Source organism: Hipposideros armiger, unplaced genomic scaffold (genome assembly GCF_001890085.2).
Source record: "Hipposideros armiger isolate ML-2016 unplaced genomic scaffold, ASM189008v1 scaffold_331, whole genome shotgun sequence".
Lineage (NCBI taxonomy): Eukaryota > Metazoa > Chordata > Mammalia > Chiroptera > Hipposideridae > Hipposideros > Hipposideros armiger.
Window position 1 is genome coordinate 671,347 of NW_017731681.1, and position 23,650 is coordinate 694,996.

General features: G+C 41.7%; 2 protein-coding genes across 8 annotated transcripts in view; one reads left to right on the forward strand and one right to left on the reverse strand.

Annotated features, from left to right (window-relative positions):
- The first annotated feature begins 50 nt into the window (after positions 1–50).
- Positions 51–7,968, forward strand: TAF11 (TATA-box binding protein associated factor 11). Of its 4 annotated transcripts, none has more exons than XR_002126056.1 (7): positions 51–149; positions 1,120–1,471; positions 4,091–4,239; positions 6,167–6,254; positions 6,583–6,679; positions 6,902–7,055; positions 7,312–7,404. XR_002126056.1 is itself a non-coding variant. In XM_019660939.1 (6 exons), the coding sequence occupies exons 2-6, from the start codon at positions 1,301–1,303 to the stop codon at positions 6,904–6,906; spliced, it is 510 nt and encodes a 169-aa protein (XP_019516484.1). In that variant the 5' UTR covers positions 51–149; positions 1,120–1,300; the 3' UTR covers positions 6,907–7,407. The 4 variants fall into 4 exon arrangements, 2 of the variants coding, with proteins under 2 accessions (XP_019516484.1, XP_019516483.1); XR_002126057.1 differs by having other exon boundaries at positions 6,902–6,989; positions 7,312–7,398; XM_019660939.1 differs by having other exon boundaries at positions 6,902–7,407.
- Positions 7,969–12,550: 4,582 nt separating this feature from the next.
- BLTP3A (bridge-like lipid transfer protein family member 3A) overlaps positions 12,551–23,650 on the reverse strand; it is a 57,492-nt gene continuing 46,392 nt past the window's right edge. For 3 of the 4 annotated variants that reach the window (XM_019660929.1, XM_019660928.1, XM_019660927.1), the window contains 7 exons: positions 18,441–18,637; positions 16,840–16,994; positions 16,605–16,755; positions 14,641–14,903; positions 13,992–14,100; positions 13,775–13,881; positions 12,551–13,352 (listed from right to left, as the gene is read on the reverse strand). In XM_019660929.1, coding sequence (XP_019516474.1) covers positions 13,227–13,352; positions 13,775–13,881; positions 13,992–14,100; positions 14,641–14,903; positions 16,605–16,755; positions 16,840–16,994; positions 18,441–18,637 — 1,108 coding nt within the window. In that variant the 3' untranslated portion in view covers positions 12,551–13,226. The remainder of the gene's footprint in view (positions 13,353–13,774; positions 13,882–13,991; positions 14,101–14,640; positions 14,904–16,604; positions 16,756–16,839; positions 16,995–18,440; positions 18,638–23,650) is intronic. The other variant, XM_019660930.1, reaches the window with a different exon arrangement.

The window sequence follows — 23,650 nt, forward strand, 5'->3', positions numbered from 1 at the left end:
CCCCCCCCCACGAGCGCGTCACTTCCGGGATCCGGCGTCACGCGTCACCGCGCCCCCGCGCCCCGCCCCCTCACCCACCTAGCTGGGCGGGGCTCGGCGGTCAGCGCAGGTGGCAGTGGTCTGCACCAAGTGGACTTGGCTGTGCCGAGGTAGGCCTCCAGGAACAAGAGAAAAGCGCCATGTGGGCATCCGGTGTACAGGGGGAAGGGAACAAACAGGGCCCACCTGTGTGCGCTTCCCGAACTGCGCTCCTTCCCCAAAGGTTTGGGAGCCCACAGGACAGGAAATACGGTAATTCGTCCAGGCAGTATAGAAACAAAGAGAGAAATAGGGTAACGCGCACCTACATTTCCTAGTCCATTCTTTCAGCATGCATAAATTAAATGTGTAATGAGTGTGGGGACCTAGTGACACACAGGTGAATTAAATGCCCCGTACCTCAATGAGGGGAGAGGAAAATTTTAAAATAGAAACATCCCCACTTCATGCTCCCAATCGCTGAAATGGCTCCTAAAGTGAAAGTCAAAGGAAAGACTCTCCCTCCCGGTAGAATTTGTTTCCTCTTACTTTTTATAGTATTAACCAAATCGACATGAAAAGTCAGGTTTGTGAAACAGACCCTGACCTTTAAGTACTGGTGAATTGGAAAAACCATTTTACTGGGTATAAACTATGTCTTTTGTTTCTGGTGAACACTGTTTCTGGCTCGAAGTAGGCTCTCAAAGTAGTTATGGAGTGAATAAATGGATTGGATAAATTCGGTTCAAACTGCATGACTTTTTTTTTAAGATGCTTGAGGAACAGAAGAGAAATGTTGGCAATTCAGTATATAAACACAGGTCCGCAGTCTCTGCCTGAAGGTTTACCTGGTAGCCGCGTGCCACGACACGCGCGTACTACGGAATTGAGTTTTCTGCCGTCCCCAAACTTGATTCTGAAGAAAGCGGATTAAGGAAGGAGTTAACTGACATTGCATTTTTAGAAAGGCGGGAAGGAAAAAGAAATCCTTCGATAAACAACACAGCACTTATTTTAAAAAGGCTGGTTTCCCAGGATGGATGATCCACAAACTAAACTCCATACCCTCAATTTTCCCTCTCCCCACCGCCATCAAATCAGAATTAAAACGGAGCCCCGGGGTCCTCCAGGAACGCCTCAAAATGACCCTCCGAGGAGCGGTAGGAGTGATGTCATGGCAGCGCGACGACAGGAAGTAAGCTCCGGGACTGCTGTACCGCGCGCGGTCCCGAGCTTCTGAGAGTTCCAGCACCGCGATCTCTTCTCCCTTATTCTGGAGGCGATGGATAATGCCTGCGAGTCGCCCACGGAGAAAGGTGGAGAGACAGGGGAGTCCAATGAGACGGCCGCTGCTCCTGGGGGTCCCGGGGCTACTGACACGGACGGAATCCCGGAAGAAACTGACGGGGACGGAGATGGAGACTTGAAAGAAGCTGCGGCTGAGGAAGGAGAGGTAGGGAGAGAGGAGTTGATGACGCCGGAGGAGTACTCCGAGACTGTGTTACTGGCTGCTCGGCCACCTTTTTGGTTGATTCCTCCCAAGCTAATTCGAACTCACCAGGACTCCCTCTAGATCTGCAATCGCTAAGGCTGGTGGATGGAAGGAGACAAAACTATAGTGTTGGTTCGGTTCCAGAGACCCAAGCACTGGGTTAATGTTTTTAATCCCTGCCCATAGCTATTAAAGCTACTTCCAAGGGAATTTTAAATAGCCCCCTGGTGCTACTGGTGAGGAAATTGGGATCCAAATTCACATTGAGAGGGTGCAAGAGCTAGAACCCAGGATTCCTAGTATCCCTTCCACCGCAATATGGTTTTTATTAGATGTTGCTTAAACATAACTTTGTTATTATAAGCTGCTGAGTCATTAAAGAGAGATTTTGAGAGTTACTGCTTTCACTCTGTTACCCTTTTGGGACATTTACCTGGGTGCTAACGTCCAAAGGTCTCTAAAGCATAAACACACAAAACCCATCAATTGTGCCACCCAGAAGCTCAGCAGCGTTACCTAGCAGAGCATCAGTCAGGAGACCAGAATGTCAGCGTTCTCAAGGCCCCATTAGTGGAGATAGAATCTTGGGATCTTAGAGCCGTAAGTAAGGGACTTCAAGAGGTCATGGGGAAGGATGTTGGATTAGATGGAAACAGCCTTTCAGAGCATAAAGTTGCATCAAAATATGTAAAGTGAGAACTTTTAGAAAAAGAGAACAATGTGACCAAACTCTTTTAGCAGGAACCTTTAAAACAGATCTCAAGGACAAAAAGGATTTGAATAATAATTAGCTTAGTCCAATAGAGAACTCACTACATACAGAAATTTGCACCCAACAGAAGATAACATTCTTTTTTTGATGCTTCTGAAACACTTTTAAAAATTGATCATATACCAGACCACAAAGAAAAACATAAATTCTTAAAAATAGAAATCATAACAGGCCACATCCTGTGCAATAAACAAAATGAATGACAAAAAACTTCCTACCCCCACTCCTCCCAAAAAAACTAGCACCTGGACATTTTAAACTGTTTTCTAAATAACCCATATATTAAAGAAATTAACAGAGAAGACTACATCAAATCCTATGGGGTTTGACCAAAACCTTATTTAAAGAAAAACTCATAGCCTTACATAGTATTAACAAGCAGGAGAGATTGAAAATAAGCACCCAACTCAAGAAACCAGGAAAAGAACAAAATAAACCAGAAGACTGTGGGAACAAGGAGTTAATAAGAAGAAAATTAATTATATTGAATTAGAAAATTCTTAGAAAATTAAGAATATTAATGAATTAAAGCTTGTAACACATAAGAAATGATAAATACCTAGCTATTTGAAATGTAAATGCACATTATGAAATAAGAAAGGGCTATACACACAGAGATGGAGATCTTTAAAGTTATAAAAAATTTAATGTTCAAGTTTAGGCCCAATAAATTTGAAAATCTAAGAAAAATGGCTTATTTTTAAGGAAAATATAAATTAACAAAGCACAAAGAGGTTAGAAAACTGGTATAAATGGATAACTAGAGAAGAAATTGAAAAGGTTGCTAAAGATAAACTACCCTCACTTTCACCTACCCCTCATATTCCTTTATGAGTTTAAATGTGAGTTCCCCTTTATGGAAAACAAAGGTTAATGAGAACTTAATATTGGTTTGTTGTATCCTTAGATTCTATATTAAGTTGGAGGGGATGAAGTTTGGATTTTGATCTTTTCGTTATTCAACAGATGTTAAACATCTAGCATGAGTAAAACTATGTTAAATGCTTTAGTGGGGAGAGATAGAGAGAAACCTATTTTCAAAAAGTTTTCGGTCTAGTAAATATTTGCATGATACAATAGAAATAAAAAGTGGGAAGAAGAGGGTATTACATGTGGAAGAAGCTCACTTAAATGTTCCAAATTCAAAGAAACCCTGTTTTTTGTTTCTTTGTTTGTTTAAATTTATAAGAGTTTATCTGAGCCAAGCTGACGACGACAATTGCCGGGAAACAAAAATCGCAACAGATTGAGAAAATGCTCCAAAAAAAGGACCATTTTGCAACTCATTTTATACATTAGAATCAAAGGAGGAAGGTTACATGAAATCCATTGGTTGTAGATTAAGGGGGTGGGAGAAAGCAAAGCCAAGAAACACTGTTTTGTTGATAAGAGGCCTTTTTAATATTCTTTCTACATGGAATCATCACCAGTACAGAGATCTATAGATTCAGGACAAACAAGCTGGCTGGATGGAGAGGACGTTTCTGACACCCTCTCTAAGAATGGGCTTAGGGGGAGAGAGGCTTTCATGATCCTTGGCATCTTATTGCCCATATAAACAGATATTGGAGCTGTGATCATAGCTAACCTGGAAAACTGGATTATTTAGCTGGTTTTCTTTCCACAGCTGGGCTATAAACTACTTTAGGAGAGATTGTGTATCTTGCACCTGATGTTGCAACCAGTGCCTGGAACCAAAAAACTACTGAGTAAATGGATTTGTGTTGTAACGAGAATGATGTCTTCTTACCCTGCCCACGTCTGGAAAGTAGGCCAAATATATAATAGTGTTTCTTTCATCTTCTCAGCTCAAGAGTCAAGACATCTCAGATTTAACAGCAGTTGAAAGGGAAGACTCATCATTACTTACTCCTGCAGCCAAAAAACTGAAAATCGATACCAAAGAAAAGAAAGAGAAGAAGCAGAAAGTGGATGAAGATGAGATTCAAAAGATGCAGTAAGTCACTTTCTGACCTTTCCCCATTGCAAGGCTCTAACGGGACCACACAAATACATTTTTCTTGGTCTTTAATTTTTTTTTTTAATTCAAAAGAAAATAAAGCAATTAATACATCATTATATCATAGAAAGTATAAGAATAAAATATCACCTTACCACCAAGATAAACACTTGATTTTTTTTTTTTAAAGATTTTTATTGGGGAATTAGGGGAAGGGGAACAGACAAGTTGCTGTCCTTTTTGTTCTTCAGTCTAGTTGTGGAGGACGTTGCTTCACTGGCCCAAGTTGGCACCATCCCGGGCGAGGCAGATCATTCGCCGGCTTCTGGACAGCCGCTCACGCTGGCTGCTGGCCGCTCACGCTGGCTGCTGGCTACACACGGTAGCCCATGGCAACCCACTGCAGCAGGGGCTGCAGCCTACGCCGTCTGCGGCGACTCATGGCAGCCCCAGCTCCAGGTTGAGCTGTTGTTCAGCATCTTAGCTATAGAGGGCAGTGTCACTGGCCCTCACATGTGGGATCTGAACCGGGGCCCTCTGGCATCCCAAGCCAGCTTTTAACCATCGTGCCACTCGGCCAGCCCTCAACACTGTTGATATTTTAATGTATATTCTCCAAATATTTATATATATATATGTGTGTATATATATATATATATATATATATATATATATATATATATTCTCTAAATTAAAGTTTTCAAAGATGTTAAATACTGTTTATAACCTTTTTTTCACATTATATATGGTGAATGTGTTTCATGTCAATAATTATATATCTAGGTTATAATTTTCTTCAAAATGGAAATAGCTTCATTATGCTTTCTGATTATAAAAGTAGTATGGCTGATTGTAAATAATTCAGGAAATACAGAAAAATAGAAAAAATAGTTACCCGTAATCCCACCACCCAGAGTTTATCCAGGGTATATTTTTCAGTATATACCTTTTCATAGTTTTTAAAATGTTTGGTATATACTGCTAAATATTTTCATGTCAGTAAATATTCCCATAAATCATCATTTTTAATGGCTGCATTGGATTCCATTATGTGGATAAACCATAATTTAACCAATCCCTACAGCTGTTCTCATGTTTTGACAACATTATGATAAGTATCTTTGAGCACATTTCTGCATACCTGTCCATTTGCTTCCTAAAATAACCTGGAAGCGTAATTGCTAGTCACATAGTATGAATATTTTCAAACATATTTCTAAATGCTTCTCCAAAAAGGTTGTTCCATTTCACACTCTTACAAGCATGTATGAGTTTCTGTCTTCCCATTTTCATTAGTACCATTCTTTTTAATACTTGTCTATCTGGCTTATGAAAAATGTTAATCTTGTTTTACTGTGTCATTTCAATTTCTTTAATAGTGAAGGTTAATTTTTTTCCCCTCTATATTTATTAGCCATTGGTATCTTTGTTAATTTTCTGTTTGTGTCCTTTGCTCATTTTCTAAAATTGGTATGGCCATCTTTTTATTTATTTGAAAGAATTACTATAGAATTAACCCTTTTCCATATGTTTTATAAATATTTCCCCTTTAACCTATTAATGTTGAAAACTATTGGTTTGAATATAAATTTATATATTAAATTTTTACCATAATGTGAAGTATGGTAAGGTAGCGTTATGGGGAGAGCCTAATGCTGAAAACACAATCTATATAGTATGATACAGTGACCCAACATTGTTAGGTTTTTGTTCTTAATGAAGTAAGAAAGGAAGCTATGCTTCACTTATTCTCAAGTTCCTTAAGAGTAGAAATACTTTATCTTCATTCCTCATGAGCACTAAGCCTTAATACTTTTGACCCCTTGAAAATTCCAATTGTCCGAGACTTGATTTTATTGGCGTAATAATGTATCTTAAGCATTCTTTCTTATAAGTGAACTTAATTCCCTGAATCTTTGTCTAGAATCCTGGTTTCTTCCTTTTCTGAGGAGCAGCTGAACCGTTACGAAATGTATCGCCGGTCAGCTTTCCCTAAAGCAGCCATTAAAAGGGTAAGGATGGACTATCACACTTCATTTCCATCAGCTCTGAGAACTGAAGTAGACTCAAAGGTTATGTCCATTGGCATTTGGAAGTTGGTGGATCATTTAGGCGGGAAAATAAAAATAACATGCCCATCAATAATCTGACCATTTGCAGTTTTATATTCCAGGGATAGGGTCTGGACAAACAGGTCATTATACACCTGAATCCTTGTTTTAATAGCCTCAGTTTCAGCATCCAGCCTTTAGTAAGCACTTTTTCAGTCAGAGCTCTTATGGGTACTGTTTATAAGCCAGTCCTTTACACCTTAATCACAGTCTTTGTCCTTCTTTCAAGCTGATCCAGTCCATCACGGGCACCTCTGTGTCTCAGAATGTGGTGATTGCTATGTCTGGTATTTCCAAGGTTTTCGTCGGGGAAGTAGTAGAAGAAGGTGAGTGGTGTTGGTATAAATACTGGATTGAACCTGTGACGGTCTTATTTTCAAGAATATCTACATTGAGGGACTTAATAAGGAATCTGTGGGAGTTTCCATTTACACTAGAGGTTGACCAAGGGGGAGCGTTGTATTCAGAACATGACCATTATTCCTTGAAAGTTTCCATACTGGAAGCATCTAGAAAATCTCCCCTCCTGATTCCTGTCCTCCGCCCAGGGTGATGGAAGCAGACTTTGTATTTTTCTCCAATGGACTTTGCTCCTTTCTGCTGCCAAAAGTAAAGACACAAGAAATCATTGGTATGGTGAGGAGTTATCCCTGAATATTTGACCCCTGGGAACTGCACCCCCCGCCCCCTGCCGTCCATCAGGTAAACAGCCTGGCTGCTAATCTCTTGCTGGTGAAATGTTTTTTTTTAAAGCAGAAGGTATGTTTTCAACTGTTGCCTATGATAAAGCCTGATATGGGATATTATACTAAAGCTAACATGATACATTTCATAGCATTCTCTTAAGAAGGAGAAATGTCTTGATTTATTTCCTTAGCAAGCTTAAGAAGTTAATGAGAATTACAGTTGATTAATAACCTCTGGTGTGATAATAAAAATTTCTCCTTGCCCTGTTTAGCCCTGGATGTGTGTGAGAAGTGGGGAGAAATGCCACCATTACAACCCAAACACATGAGGGAGGCTGTTCGGAGATTAAAGTCCAAGGGGCAGATACCCAGCTCAAAGCACAAAAAAATCATCTTCTAGACCAAAGCTTGAAGACCTGGTGCTGAAGGAAGTGCTGGTTGCAGACTTCAGGCTGCATGACTTTCTGTACTGAGTCCTCCCAGGATTCCATGATGGTTTTAATGTCTCTTTCAAAACTCTGCTATTCATCACACCTACAAGGCACACAGCCTGTTTCATATTCACCTGGACTAAATATGGGGACCTCTTAGGGCATTCTGAGGCATTTAATTTAGTCGGAAGAAGAAAGGTCCATGGGCCTTAAGCATCTTCCGGACAGGGAGCTGCTTTCAGAGAGAAACCCTTTCCGAGAGAACTTGGACAGTTTCACATTGAAGTCTCTGACAGTTTCACACTGAAGTTGCTATTACTTAGGGTGTTTCTTACATCTGGTTTTAAGTAGATGAAACAACCAGAACCTCTTCACTTGTGATACTCTTAACATGAAGGACATGGTGATAACAGGAGTGGAACAGTTTGTCCCTGTAAACATTTACAATTCTCCTGTGGATTTTGGTGAATGATCATTAAATTGTTTTCTAACTTGTCATATGTGTATTCATTTTCTGTCTAACTGGAATGGGGGTGGGGGGAATTCATCATTCTTTTTTTTTTCTGGTGTCAGAGTAAAACTGGTCTTGGGTTTTTTGTGAAAATTTGAGCCCTTCCCATTTTCTACTAGAGCCATTCAAATTTTCTCTCATAAATGTACTTAAAGCACTGAGAAACAATGTAAAAGCCCATATATTTCAGAGTCCTATAAACAGATACATCACAGTCAATACTGTTTGATAAGTTTAATTTGCTTTTTTCAGGTGGTTCACAGAACCAGTACACTCAAGGTTTGATTAGATATTGCAACATTAAAATTTCCCAATACTGACCAGTATTCCAGTTCATCAGATACATTCTTGTTGTTTTCCTCAAATAGAGGGGAATGAAGTGACCTTTTATTGACAGTGATTAGCAGTAATAAGGCTACAGTATTAATTGGCAATCCCCAAGAATTCTTTCATCTCTCTCATTCAGTGGAAGGATTTTGAAGCTGTTCTCTTTTGAAGCTTTCCTGAGCAAGTCTTAGTAGATTCCAATTCTGTTTAGCACCCTGAGGCAGGGAAACAGCTTGGACTCAAAGTTGGGCAAATCTGACATGTAGTATCTTAAGTTAAAACTCATGGCTTTAAATATGCACTTAGCCAGTGGAGCAGCACTTTAGTGGGGCATTCCACAAAGAAATGCTGTTAAGATTCAGGCTAAATCTTGACCCAAAACTAATACAGTGGGGGGAAAACCCAAAAAATAGATGCTCTCTCAGGTCAAACAGGAATTTTTTTAACGGTTATAGGAACTATACCTATTGCAATTTGTGATATTGGGTAAGGCTAAAACTTACAAGTAACGAGGGAGAAAGTTCACATCCGTCTGGCCATTTAGCAAAGCCTCACAGTTTACGATTATCCAAGAGTGTTCCACCTTGTGTCAGTTGTCAGACGTGGGGAAAATAATCCTCATTAAACAATAACTACTGTCCATACCTACCCAGAGGTGACGGGAATATTCCTATTCTAGCAGAAGGTGGGGGAGCCATAGATCTAGGTGAGAGGATGGCGCTTCCCACCAGAATCTCTTGGACACTTAATAATGACCGTGGTAAATCACAAAGCAATGACACAGCCTTTGCAGTTCTCACATAACCAGGTGTCATCCTACTAGCTTGTACAGCAATGTTCAGTTGTTTCCAAAACTGATTTTAGAAGTTTAGGCAAGTATTAAGGGAGAAAAACAAACGCTTAGTGTAAAGGTTTGGAATGGAAAGTTCCCATATCACTATAGCAATACTTCAACTACCTTCTTTTCCCACTACCCTCCTGAACTAGCCTAAGGGAAATCGAATGTAAATGGGTTACATGGAAGCACTTAAGTTATGGGGTATCTGAGAGGTGGTATTCACCCCTTGTATATTCCATACACGGGAACCATTCCTTCTAGAACCATGATGAAAGGTACATAAAGGTTGAGGCCCATGGCAAAATCAGGGTCAGATAAATGCACAGCAAAAAAGCAGCCATCACAAGAATAGAGCCCACGCTTTCTGTCGTAAGTCAAAGAAACTAGGTTAATTATTCCAGTGAGTTAAAAACAATTTGATATTGATAACCATCCCCACAGCTCAGCTAAGAGAGATGTAAACCAGTCCATATGCATTAAAGTGTATCTCCAGTACACCCATGTAAACAAGAAATCTGGACAATCACAGATGATGTAGTTGTAAATGTTTCACAGCTGAAATGACCATGTGCAGTGGCTGAAGTCTCCGAGGGATAGTGATGCTATGACTCCAGGCGTTTTCTTGAGGTATTGTTATTTCTTGTTCACAGAGTGAACGAGTCATACAGCTCTGAGGCAGAAATCCTAAGCAGGCCAAAGGAGCTGACATTATTTTTTCCTTCACGTTTATCCTGAGGACCAACCAGTTCACATTTCTTCATTATGAAAAAAAAAAATCTTCATCCCCCCTTGAATAGAAGTATGATGTTATTACACAAGATGATTTTTACTAAAATTCCATGGGACAATGACTCTACTACATTTCCTGAGGATGGATTTCAAGACGCAATGGCCAACGCTGCCAGATAATGGAAGTCTGAAATTCGAGGGCTCCATTTGTCACATGGAAGAAGCTCCAGAGAGCCCAGAAACCTACTGAGTTCTGGCCCTTACAGTTTATCCTTGGTGTTTCCCAGATGTGTTTCTATTGCCTCCTACCAGGCACAAGCTTAAAGTGAAGGTGAACCAGGCAACGCCTATTAGACATGTTCTTTGCATGGAGGGATGCCAGTGGGATATGGTGGGTCACGGAGAAGGAGGGAAGAAAATCAGTGTGATTTTAAACAAATTCAGGTGAGCCTAAGATTGAATAATTCCAATTTCCAGCTACTGGGTCTCCCTCCTCCCCTTCCGAAAATATTAGAAATGCCATACTTGAGACAACCCATGATCTACTTCGTTCACCATTCTGCCTTTCAAAAAAGCATTAAGGGGGTGGCCAAGTGGCACGTTGGTTAAGAGAGTTGGCTTGGGACGCCAGCTCTGAGCAGCAGGGCCCCAGTTCGGATCCCACATTAAGGCCAGTGAGGCCACCTCTACAGCTAAGATGGTGAACAACAGCTAGACCTGGAGCTGGGCTGCCATGAGTCACTGGCATGGGCATAGGCTACAGGGGAGCTGCAGTGGGCTGCCATAAGTTACTGTGAGCGGCCGGCAGCTGGCGTGAGCTGCCAAGGGCCGCGGTGAGCGGCCGTCCAGTGGCCGGCAACTGATCTGCCTTACCCAGGAAGGGCACAATGATAATACCAACATGGGCCAGTGAAGCAGCGTTCTCAACTAGACTGAAGAACAAAAGGACAGCAACTTGTCTGTTCCCCTTCCCTGATTCCCCAACGCCGTTCCCCTCCCCCAACTCCCCAATAAAATCTTTAAAAAATAAAAAGAAAAAAGCATTAAGGGGGAGTTTGTGGAGGGATGCAATTACTCTCTCAGTTGTATTTCACCCAAAATAGCCCTCATCTATAATTCCTCTTGGGAGTCTAAACCATACAAGGACTCCTCTTAAGCCTTCTGCACCCATGCAGAGTTTCTGCCAGTACCACTTCTTGGACAACAAGCTCCGCAGGTTTCCGATGTGCTACCAGAAGTGCTTTCTTTAACCTGAGACAATGAGGTAGAGCCCAAGAGCGAGTATTTCAAGACCTGGTGATCATGTCCTTCCTCTTGGCTGGATATTTAATTTAACACTACCCTCAGCTTTCATCTTTCTAGAACTGGAGTCTATATTTTATAGGTGTGTCCTCATCTAAGGACCTTCACCCCTGATCATTTTTGCTGTTCTCTGAACCTTTCCTCCCTTCACCACGTACTTTGTAAATAAGGTCGCCAGAGTGCACAGGCAATTGAAGACATCACCATGGTTGACTATGAGGTCCCATCTTCTGTGCTGTCCCTGCCCTTCCTCATGATGCAGCTGGGCTTTGGGCCACAGCAGCACACTGGCACCTCCTCCCTCTCGGCAATTCTTGAGTTTCTTTCCCAAGTTTTCAGAGCGGCTGATTTTTCCACAAGTGCGTTACTTTACACTTACCTACACCTAACTTCACCTGTCACTTTCCTTACTGTTCACAGTCCGGCTTGTGGCCCTTCTGCAGTTTTGCTTTTTTTAAGTCTCTTCTGGTTTACCTTTCAATGCCTGTAAGTAGTAACATTTGATTGCACTGTTATATCCTACTTTCAGGGTATTTATAAAAATCTTAAATAAGGTTAAACCAAGCACCAACCAATAGGAAACTTCCCGTTAACATTCTCTCCAGAAAGATGTTTCTTCTTAAGTCTCTAAGTAGTTTCCTAAGTGTCACAAACTATTCCCATAATCTCATAGTAACTGGTGCTTTTTAAATTGCCTTAATGAAGAACTTGACAAAAGTTCCTTAAAAGTCTGAACAAATTAGATTTTGTCCCTTCATGAACACGTTTCTTTTTATCCTCAAAAAACTATAATATACAAGTCAGACATGATTTCCTATAAAGGAAGCCATTTATCTTTCCTTCAATAAGTCAGGTGTGAGTAAGACTTTCCTGACCCCACTAAATCACTAGTTTATCCTCTTCCCAATTCAAGGTGAGTTAGCTGATGAACTTCTGTCCAATCAACACAGCTTGATTGGACAGAATTAGAAAAAAAAGAAGGGGGAAATTGTTCTTTTATAGGACAGAGGCAAAACCCAGCCAGGGTGGCAAGGGTTTTTTTGTTTGTTTCTTTGTTTGTTTGTTTTTACTTAAGTCAAAATCACATGGTTTAAAAAAGCCACAGTGATGAGGGGGGGCAGGGGAGAGGCAACAGGTTGAGATGCTGGTGGGAAGTCGTAGTGCTGGGAGTGATGTGTCAGGGACCCTGGGAGACAGAGGAAATAACCTCTGAGGTGCAGCTTTGGGAGAGAGGACTCTAGGCAGGAAGCAGGGGCTCAGAATCAAGCTCCCCTTACTGGTCGCTACCACGTCATGCCTTCAACTTAGCTCAGAGGGAGTATTTTTTTTTCTTGACTTACATTTCAAATAAATTATGATACAGACAGGAAAGATACAACTGAGCCACTACTGATGTTTACTTTCTACCAGAGCGTCACAATGATGAAAGCATAACAGAAAGGAAGCTTAACCCTGAAAGATCTGATTGTAACATCAGCCAAGATGATATGAGCTTGGTTCCCTTTCCCAAAAAGGCAGGGTCCTGCTCGATCTCTCTTCTTCTTGTGCCTCTCCTGGTTCCCACCTTGCTGGCTATGTCCTCTTCCACTCTACTACCGTGGCCAGAGCTCAGGCCAAGGACTTTCCAGGTCTGCTACAGGAAGCTCTGGGATGTACAATCTTTGGTGGCTCTGTGTGTGACGGAGGGTAGGTACTTCCCCTTGTTCACACAGGTTGTGGAGGAAACAAAAGTCTCTGTCATGAAACTAGGCGGTTAAATGGCTCTATCTCATGTACAGAGGACCAAAATGCTCTACACAGGCAAGACATGATGCTTGAGCCACGCACAAAGCTGCCCCCAATTTCCGAGAACACGGTCCTGCTTTGCCCTGTCTTCCATCGAGTCAGAACAGCTAGTACAATGGACACTGCGAGGAGTGAGCTGAGCACTCCCCAGGCCCTCGGTGTTCTCAGCCAACATATCAACACGGGAGGGTGCCTTCTGTCATAGGTGGTGCTACTGCTGGTGATCTCCTCCTCGCCTTGGCACAGATGGCTGAGCTCCTGCTATCAGAGCTCAAAGAGGGGGTTATACTTCCTAATCTCCTGAAGAAGTTTTTCTTTATCCTGGTTGGCATTGGCCAATGCTTGTTTAGTTTCTATAAGTTCCTTTTGTAGGGTAGGCAGTTCCTTCACCTGAGGAATGATAAGTAATTCACAGTTAATGAATAAGCTAACACATTTTGCAAAAAAAAAAAAAAAGAAAAGAAAAAAACACTGAGTAAGGAACAACGTAGAATTCAAGCAGAAAAATCCACAAGTTTGATCAATGATCAAGAGAACCCAACTAGATCTTTTCCAAGAGCCTAACCCCTCTTCAGAGTTCATTAGTTACAAGGACAGCAACAGGTAGAATCTGTGATCAGCAACCATTCACTCCAGCTCCTGATTTGTGTCCTCTATTCGCATTTTTAGAGGCTGCTGCTGGGTGATAGGAGCCCACACCACCCAGCTGTACACAGCACAAGCGACCTGTCCAGCCCTCTGGGTTTTATCAGCATCTGTGATTACAGCCCCGCAGGGTTTACAGGAAAGGTACTGTGCAGTTAGGTCCTTACCTGCTCTCCAAACGCCTCCCCGGGGGGAACAAAAAACATCTGTTCTTTTGGGAGCTGTCCCTTCTCACTTTCAGGTACTTCAGCTGATGGTCTGTCATGAGCAGAAGCTGGAAAAAAGAGTAAAGGCTCTAAATGACAAACTGTTGCCAACATGCAGACAATTCCTTTCCAGGATAGAAAAGGCAGAGAAGTCAGGAGGCTGACAGGCCCAACTCACCGCCTATGTGGAATACACCATCATCATCTCGCTTCAGCACAACATGCTCCATGGCCAGAGTAATGGGGACAGGGCCTGGAGACGTCGGATAGATGGGAGGTATATCGTCCTACAGGAAAGAGGAGGGAAACCGCATGATGTCCCCAACCAGCTCAGAGCAATTGAGGTAACAACCCACACTTCTACCAATCAATTTGAAGCACAGTTATGTCATTGTTTATCCATACACTCTTGTAAGGTATGAGAGGCGTAGCTGAGTTTCTGCCATTCTAGAGATGGTCAGACTGAGGATCAGATAAACTAATAGGATTGCACATAGTCATGCTACAGGCCAAAGGCAAGGTTAGGGCTAGAGACAATATCTCCTGACCTGGACCTGGGACTTTTTGACAGCAACACATACGAGGTCGGACAGTTAAGTTCAGAACTTTCCACCGTGTAAGTGCACGGTGGGAAGTTCCCGAACTTAATTATCTGACCTTTCGTATGTATGTGCTAATAATAGCATTGACAAAGAATGATAATATGCCATCTCCTCACGTGATCCTTACAACCCTTTACAGGGGGACAAGGCAAGAGGGTAACAGCTGTCACTGCCAGAATTCCTTGCCTGACAAAGTCTTGGGTAAAAACCAAAAGTTCCTCTCACCTTTAGGGTGATCCTGGAGTTCAGGAGCTCAATCTGCATGGGAACCACTATGGGAATCTCCTCATCCTCCAAGAAGGGACCCAGGCCATTGAGCACTGAAGTGAGCAGCTCCAGGTCACAGCCTCGAAGCAACAAATGCAGGAAGCCATTCTTGGTGGCCAGCGGGGAATGAACAGCTGCACCAGGCCCCACCTCAAAGCGAAGGCCCACAGCTGGCTTGATGTGGCCAGCCCTCAAAGTTGAGGATTCCTGAAAGTTTGTACCTTTGAGAAGACAGAGGGAAAACATAGTAATTAACAGCCAGGGACTTTACATACATTTCATATGTATTCATATCAACCCTATGTCAAAAGTATTATTGATTCCCATCTTAGAGATGAAGGAACGGAGGCACAGAGGATCATTTACCCAAAGTTACACAACTTGTAAGTAGCAAGGACAGGATTTGAACGCAGGCAGCCTGACTGCAACCGTGCGCTTAGCTACTCTGCCCTAATGCCCATGGAGGAGGGGAGGTTAAGAACCAATGAAAAGCTGGCCTTGCTAATGGCCAAGGGAAAGCTCTGAAAACACAGAACCCTCAGCTCTGCTACATTTGGATATCTCTTCCTTTCTTCAAGTCTTCATCCTCTCATATAAAGCCAACTCTCTCTGATAAAGCCAAGCAGGATCTACGCTCATCTCCTCAAAGCTCCATAAAGAATAATCTCAGGTGTAGCCAAGGATATGGAACTTACATACTTACATAACTGCAAGCTGGTACAACCATTTTGGAAAACAAATTGGAATTACCTAGTACAATTAAAGCTATACCTACCCTAATGAGCTAGAAATTATATCTCAAGAATATAACCCCGGAGAAACTCTCCAACATACATACTAGGAGACACATACAAGGCAACCCTATTTGAAATAGCAAAAGAACTGGAAACCCCAAATGTCTGTTCAGAATAGACTGAAGAAAATACAGTAATGGGCACAGGGGATAGTTCAGGGTGATGGTTGTATAACTGTAAACTTACTAAAATTTATCAAATTGTACATTTACAATGAGTGAATTTCATAGTATGCAAATTATACCTCAATAAAGCTGTTTTTAAAAAAGCAAAAAGTAGTTTATACCATAGAATATTATATACTAGTGAAAATGAATGAATTATCGCTAACTCAACAATCTAGAAGAATTTGAAGAATATCATGTTACATGGAAGAAGCAAATCACAAAAGAATACAAGCTATAATTCTGTGTAGAAAAACTCAGAAACCTATAAAGCTAAATAATACATTGATACAAACACATGTGGAAGAATTGTAAAGTAAGGCAAGAAAATGATAAACACAAAATTCAGGATCTTGTGATCCCCTTTGACAGGTGAGAGGCAGGAAAAGAGGGGCTCCAGGGGACTGCAAAGTTAATAATGCTGTTCTATTTATTTATTAAACTAGGCGGTGGGTACATAGGTTCATTGTTGTTACTATTTTATACCTTACATATATTTTTTAAGTATTCTCTAGTATCTACTCAATATTTTAAAAAATAATTTTTTTTAAGTGAAGCATGTAGCACAAGCCCAGATTTTTCCTGTCATCTTTCAAAATATAAATGAAATTCACATCAGAGGCCTTAATCTGAAGAACAGAAGCTCCCTGGTCAGGTGTAGTTTGATGTTAGCAGCCACACAATCAAATGTGTGGCCACTGTCCTCCTGTAGAAGCTTAAGGAGGACGTGGGAAATGTCGATGGAGAACAGTCTACTGAAAGAGCCCCAGAAAGAGCTCTGGGAGGTTCCTTGCAAGGAGGAGGCTTTCCTGGAGTTCTTCCTCCCCCTAATGGCTACTGGAGAGAAGGGCCAAATACATGGCACAAGGGCAGCTGCCGCTGGAGCACAGTGACAAGAGCAAATTAAGCTCTGGCTGCCCCAGGGACATCCCACCAGCTCTCCTGGAATGGCTACCATCCTTACCCGGGCACGGTCCATGCAAGAACTGCCAGAGTCCCATGGTGCCCAGCTGCTGAAGGGTCAGTTCCTCTGCTTGCAGGGCCACAGCCAGGTCCTCGCCACGTACCTCAATTCCCATAGACACCTCATTCACCTTCAGAACCAGAACTGAGACCTGTAAAAGGAGACTCTCTTAGCTGAGTCCCACACTTCCAGCCTAGAGCCTACCCTCTGCAGAGAAGAAAGGAGAGCAGCTGACCGGGTGAAAATTGACGTCTTCCCCACTGGGTGAGAAGGAACTGTTGGCCTCCGGTGAGCCCTGGCCATAACTATCCACAACAGGGCTCCCTTGAACACCAGCGCTGTCCAAGATATTTGGAAGGGATCCTAGAGGGAGAGAGTCTGGACCAGGCTCTGCATAAGAAAGACAACAAAAGAGCTCGCAAGTCAAAAAATTCTGTTCGAATACAATCTCTTAGAACAATGACAACTGTAAAAATAAAACAAAACATTTATGATACTTATGAGACAACTGAAAATGTGAAGACTAACCAGATATTTGATTAATTTAAAAAATTATTGTTAATATTTAAAAGTGTGATAATGGTGTTTGGTCAAATTTTTAAGTCTATAAATGGAAGCAACTCAAGTGTCCATGGATGGATAAATGGATAAACAAAAGCGGTATAAACATACAGTAGAATATCATTCAATCTTAAAAAGGAAGAAAATTCTGACACATGCTACAATGTGAATGAACCTTGAGGACATTATGTTAAATAAAATAAGCCAGTCACAAAAGGACAACTACTGTATGCTTCCACTTCTAAGAGTTACCTAGAGTGGACAAATTCATAGAGACAGAAAGGTGGTTGACAGGGGCTGGAGGAGGGAATGAGGAGTAATTGTTTAATGAGTACAGAGTTTCATTTTTTTTAAGATGAAAAAGAGTTCTGGAGATGAATGCACGATAATTTGAAATGTACTTAATGGCAACTGAAATATAGTTAAAAAATGGTTCAGATGGTAAATTTTATTTTGTTTTTTACATAAAATTTTTACATATGTGTTTTTAAAAGTTTGTACTTTCTAGAGATGCATAATGAAAATATTTATGGATGAAATGAGATGTTTGGGATTTGCTTCAAAATAATATGGGAGGAAGGGAAGTGGGCAGGAGTATATATGAAACAAGAATAGCCATGAGTTTGTAATATCTGAAGCTAGTTACTAGGTATATGAGGGTTCATTATTTTATTCTACTTTTGTATATATTCAAAAGTTTCCATAAGTAGTTAAAAATAGTAACAAATCAAACATGGGCACACACCATCCAGTTTAAGAAACACAACATTCTCTATTTTCTTTTCATTTAGACATTGTTTAGGGACAATTTAAAAAGTTTCCATTTCAATAAGCTGAAAGAACCAGTGTATCTTCCAGTGGTAATTGACCTAATTCCTAAAAGTTATTCGTTTTATCATAGACAAAAAGCTCCCAGTTGTTTTCCAACAATAAAATAGTTAGGAAAAAAAAAAGCAGACAACACACACACACCCCTGTGACACCAGCCACAAGGTTAATCCTACTGCCACAGCTGCATGGCTGTAAGGCTGGCACTCTCCTTTGGTCCAAGTCTCATTCTGTGATAAAGGTCAAGCACTCACCAGGAACCTAGAAGATGTGGGGATAAAGCTAGAGCCATGAATCTGTTAAAATTTCTCTTTTTTTGGTTTTGGTTAAGAAAATGTCTATTTTATAAAATGTCAGCTCCTTCTGCAACCTGCCAGTGTGGAAACAGGCAGCAGAGAGAACCCTTTTTGGACTTCTGCAACTCTGTCTGGCTCTGCTTCCGCTTACCAGACTCCAAGAGCATCACAAAGCTATCACTGCCGTCGCTGTCTACTGAAATCCGGTCTTCAGGGCCACTGTTATCCAGTGAGACAGCATCAAATGACTGCTGAGATACTGTCCTCTTCATGGAGAAAAGTCGGAGTCGGGCAGCACCTCCACTCACTGAGGCTGCCACTCCCTCATCAATCTTGGCCATGGGCTCCCTGTTTAAAAGTCAAAAACCAAACCCACAAATGTGGCTTAAGAAACGTTCTGTCCCCTTGCAATACGCACCCCTTTCAGCCAAGACAGTTATTGTATACATAAACTTTGATGCCAACCATTACCCGCTGTAGGGGGGGTCACACCATTTTCCAACAACTGGCCTTTCTGAATCCTCATATTCCAGCATTTCAAACTGCATAAACAGCTCTCCCATATCAACATTAAATGTCAAGGTTTTTAAGGTCATCCCATAAGGAGAAGAGATCAACTAACTACCTACAGCCCTGGTGCTAATGATTGGCCCCTGAAACCACCCACATTCATTCTACAAGTATTTACTGAATAACTTCTGCATACAGGGCACCATGCTAGGCACGTGACAGAGGCAGAGGGTAAACAAAGTGATGAATCAGACATCCCTGTCCTCAAAGCACTTATGGTCTACCAGGAGAGAGAAGACTCATACATAAGTAACATTATTTGGGAATACGTTACACACACCACAAGAGGGACAGAGGTACCAGCCAAAGGCCAGGCTGTAGTAAAGAGGGGAAAAGAGAAGGAGAAGGGGCTCGAGAAGGGCATTGTGGAAGGAGGTGACAATTGAGTTTGTCCTGCAGTAAATGAAAGAGATAGAAAAGAGGGCATTCTATGGAGAAGAAACAGCATAAGCAAAAAAAAAAGTACTTTTAGAAACAGTAGGTAGCTCGATCCAGCTAGAGCATAGATTTTGTTGGGGAGAGCAGTGGAAGATCAAGTTAGAAAGGCATAGTGAAAAGAAGCCTTTAAAAACCTTTTAGGGCCAGCCAAGTGACTCAGTTGGTTAAGAGTTGGCTTAAGAGCGCGAGCTCTGAGCAATAGGGCCGCCGGTTCGATTCCCACATGGGCCAGTGATGCTGCGCCCGAGCTGTCGCTGAGCTGCCAACAGGTGGCAGGATGGCTCAGCTGGTGTAACAGCAAGACTGTCTGTTCGATGGTGGGCTATGCCCACCTGCAACTAAGACTGAACTGGGCACCTTGAGCTGAGCTGCCGCCCAGGTGGCTCAGTGGATAGAACGGGTGCTCTTAACAAGGCTGCTGGTTTGACTGCATGGGATAGTGGCTACGCCCACCCGCAACTAAGATTGAACACAGCACGTTGAGCTGAGAGGCCATGAGCTGCCGACAGGAAGCCAGATGGCAACTGGCACCCTCCACAACGAAGACTGAAGAAAACTTGGCCGGTCCCCTCCCCCAATTCCCCAGTAAAATCTTAAAAACAAAACAAAACAAAACAAAAACCCTTTTATTCCTACCCTTTTTACATCCGTTTTACAGATGAAGAAACTGACTCAAGGTCACAGTTAAAGGTGGAATTAAGAAAAGCCCCCCCAAAAAAAAGAAAAAAAAGAAAGACCAAGTCTCCTACCTTCTTGTTAAGTACTTTTTTCACTTTACCACATGGGTTACACCAGATCATAGAAAACTCTGGATAAAAGATTATATATAAAAGTGCTCTGAAAACATTAAGTGCAGGGAGTATATGGGAAATCTCTGCTCAGTATGCTATGAACCTAAAACTGCTCTAAAAAATAAAGTCTATTTAAAAAATTGTGGCTATATCATAATAATAGATTATGCCACACTAAGAAGTTCAATTAAATTCATAGGGTGTAAGGAAAAAGCCTGAAGATTTTAGAGTAGGGAAATAACAAGATCATACCTGTGCTTTAGGAAGTTTGACCTGGCTTTTTCAAACAAGCTAGAAGGGAAAGACTTCCAATGAGGAAATCATTTAATAGTTTTTTGAAATAGTCGACTTGTGGGAACAGACAGGAAAAACTGATGTGAGACTCCCTAGAGCAGCGTTCTCAAGTGTCATCCTGTTAGAAACATCAGCATCAATGGTGGAACTGTTAGAAAAGCAAATTCCGAGCCCCTCCTCAGACCTTGAGGAACTCCCCGTGGGGCTCAGTGATGTGTGTTAACAAACCCTCCAGGTGACTCTGAAGTATGCTTTAGGTTGAGAATCACTGCCCTAGGAATTGTGGTCAGAACATGACAAATGACTGGGAGAAGCAGAGCTAAAATGTAGAGCTTGAATGAGGAGGAGACTGATGCTACCAAAAAAAGAAAGAATTGGTCTGGGAGGAATACAGAATTTAGTTTTATATATGTAAAGTTCAAGGTGCCCCTGGGAGATCCATGTGGAGCTATGTGCAAGTAGATAGTTTTAAATAGTGTAGGGAAGGGAAGTTAGGACTAAAAGTATGGAATATGGCAGAAGTGAGGAAATGGTTAAAGTTAAACATAGAAAAGTATTCAGAAGCACAGACTGATGATATAAACCTTCTGAAAGTTTTGCAAATGCATTAAGAACCTTAAAAATGCTTGTAGTGATGGCCCAAAAATTCTACTTCTAGATTTTTTATTCTAAAGATTTAAATATGCAGGGCCGGCTAAGTGGCTCACTGGTTAAAAGTTGGCTTGGGACGCCAGCTCTGAGCAGCAGGACCCTGGTTCGGATCCCACATGGGCAGTGACACTGCGTCCTCTACAGCTAAGATATTGAACAACAGCTCGACCTGGAGCTGAGCTGCCGTGAGTTGCCAGCGATGGCGTAGGCGTAGGCTACAGCCCATGCTACAGTGGGGCTGCTGTAAGCTACCATGAGTGGCCGGCAGCCGGCCATGAGCTGCCGGTGAGCCACCATGAGCAGCCGTCCAATAGCCGGCGACTCATTTGCCTCAGCCGGGAAGAGCGCAATGATCACAATATAAACATGGGCCAGTGAAGCAACATCCTCCACAACTAGACTGAAGAACAAAAGGACAGCAACTTGTCTGTTCCCCTTCCCCGATTCCCCAACGCTGTTCCCTCCCCCAATTCCCCAATAAAATCTTTAAAAAAAATTATTTTTTAATTTAAATATGCATAAAGAGTAACGTTCACAAAAATAAGGACACTTAACACAGCATTGGTTCTACCTGAGGAAAACTGGAAACAGACTAAATGACTCCCATCTAGATAGTGGAATGGATAAATAAATCATGATATATCCATTTGCTAGAATATAATAGAGCAATTAAAAATTATGCACACAAATACCTAATCAATGAGAAAATATTCACAATAAAACATTAAGTGAATAAAACTGGAAATTGTCTATATTCTATAGACATTATAATCCCATTACTGTAAAAACAATATGTGTATGTTAAATATATATACAGATATAAGCACTCACATGGATACACAAATATATGTAAAAAAGTTGGAAGAAAATATTGGGTCATCAGGAAAGTCATGACGTATTTTTCTATGTTTTTCAATGCAAAAATGCGACATGACTTTCCCGAAGACCCATTAGATCTAAATGTATATAGTGGCTATCTCTGGATAGTGTCATTGCAAGTGACTTTTATATTTTCTTTTGTATTCTTCTATTTTCTACATTGCCAACAAAATGAACACAATCATTTTTCTAATTTAAAAACTAAAAATTGTGACAAACGAGATGAGAATGTGGACAGCCTAGCTCTGTGAAATAGCTACATTTACAGGATAAAAGGAAGAAGGGAGCAGCCAAGGAAAAAGAAGACCCCCTCCTTAGGAAGTGTAACTTGGTAGGAGGTCACACCTGCTCAGGACCAGCTGACTGGCAGGGAAACTGCCCCAGGAGAGTCCAGGGTAAGGAGGACTAAGAAACGGTCATTAGCCTGCGCAGTTAGACAGTCATTGGTGGTGTTTGAAAAACAGCTGGTATCACACACCTTTCTTCTCTCTTTTCCCATCTGCCTTACTCTTCTCCATGTAAAAAAGGCAGCACATTGGGTGACTGGGCGGAGGGGCAGGGGGAGTTTTCAATCCTCACCCCACCACTCACAAGTTGTGTGATCTTTCTTACCTCTCTGAGTCTGTTTCCTCATCTGTAAAATGGGGAGTGATATTAGTACTTGCCTTATAGGGCTGTTACAACAATTCACTGGATTAATATTGTAGGTATTTAGGATAGTGCCTGACACACAGAAAGCACTCAATAAATGTTGTTCAATTATCATTCATCCCTTTAAGTTTTCCTCTCTCCTTCCTCCTAGACTACCTATGCCCAGCAGGTACTAGCACACCCACAGGCAATGATGAGAGACCCACTTAAGATAATCCACTTAGACAAAAGGTCTAAAGTCACTGGTCTTCATACCATGGTCCCTAAACCAGTGTCGCAGCAAAGATTTCCCGTAGTCTTCATTAACTTTCCTAAAACCACAAGGCACCTAATGGAAATACCTGCACCTTTCCGCTCTTCTGACTGCATTTCTGTGTCTTCCTTCCTACCGTATCTCCAGTACCTAACACAGAGCCTGGCACACAATATGGCTCAAATAATAGTGCTGAACAAGTGGATGAAATTCTTCCTTCTCTAATACTCTGGCAGACGTTGATAAGGTGTGCCACAAAGAGCAAGTGTAAAGCCCCAGGTTTCTATCTACAATAGAGGATTCACAGGTACATCCTCTCTGAAGCCTGTTTCCTCAGTTATAAACTAGGAATACAAATTTCCACAGCTACCTCAGCAGGCTGCTGTGGGGATCAAATCAAACAAAATATTACATGAGAGGCCACTGAACAGAATAAAGTATCACACTGATACCAGGTATTATTATTCTGACACAGCATGTCTGTATCAGTAACCATGAGTAGGTGAAAAAGGAGATAATTTGATCCTAAGAAGCAATAAATGTTGACTTGAAAACTGCCCAAGAACAGCCTATGATATGTAGAGGCAGGTGAAAATCCATGGGATTTTCTTATTTTATTGCAATTTCTGGTTCTTCCCCTATCACAGAATTAGATGTAGCCTGAAAGTGAGTCTCTCCAATTGGTGCCTGTATCCCCCAAGCAGCCTGAAAATTCCTCCAGTGCCCTGCAGGCAGCTCTGGACACTAAGGGCTTTATATGGGAACTAGGCCATTCTATGTGCTCTTCTGGATTGGGGTGCTTCCCCATCTAACAGTGCACACCGGAGAGACCTC

Excerpts from the sequence above, each read along its gene's own strand:
- TAF11 (XM_019660938.1), top strand. The coding sequence starts at position 1,301 with ATGGATAATGCCTGCGAGTCGCCCACGGAGAAAGGTGGAGAGACAGGG. Across the intron at positions 4,240-6,166 it reads GATGAGATTCAAAAGATGCA|AATCCTGGTTTCTTCCTTTT; the intron begins GTAAGTCACTTT and ends ATCTTTGTCTAG. Across the intron at positions 6,680-7,311 it reads CGGGGAAGTAGTAGAAGAAG|CCCTGGATGTGTGTGAGAAG; the intron begins GTGAGTGGTGTT and ends TGCCCTGTTTAG.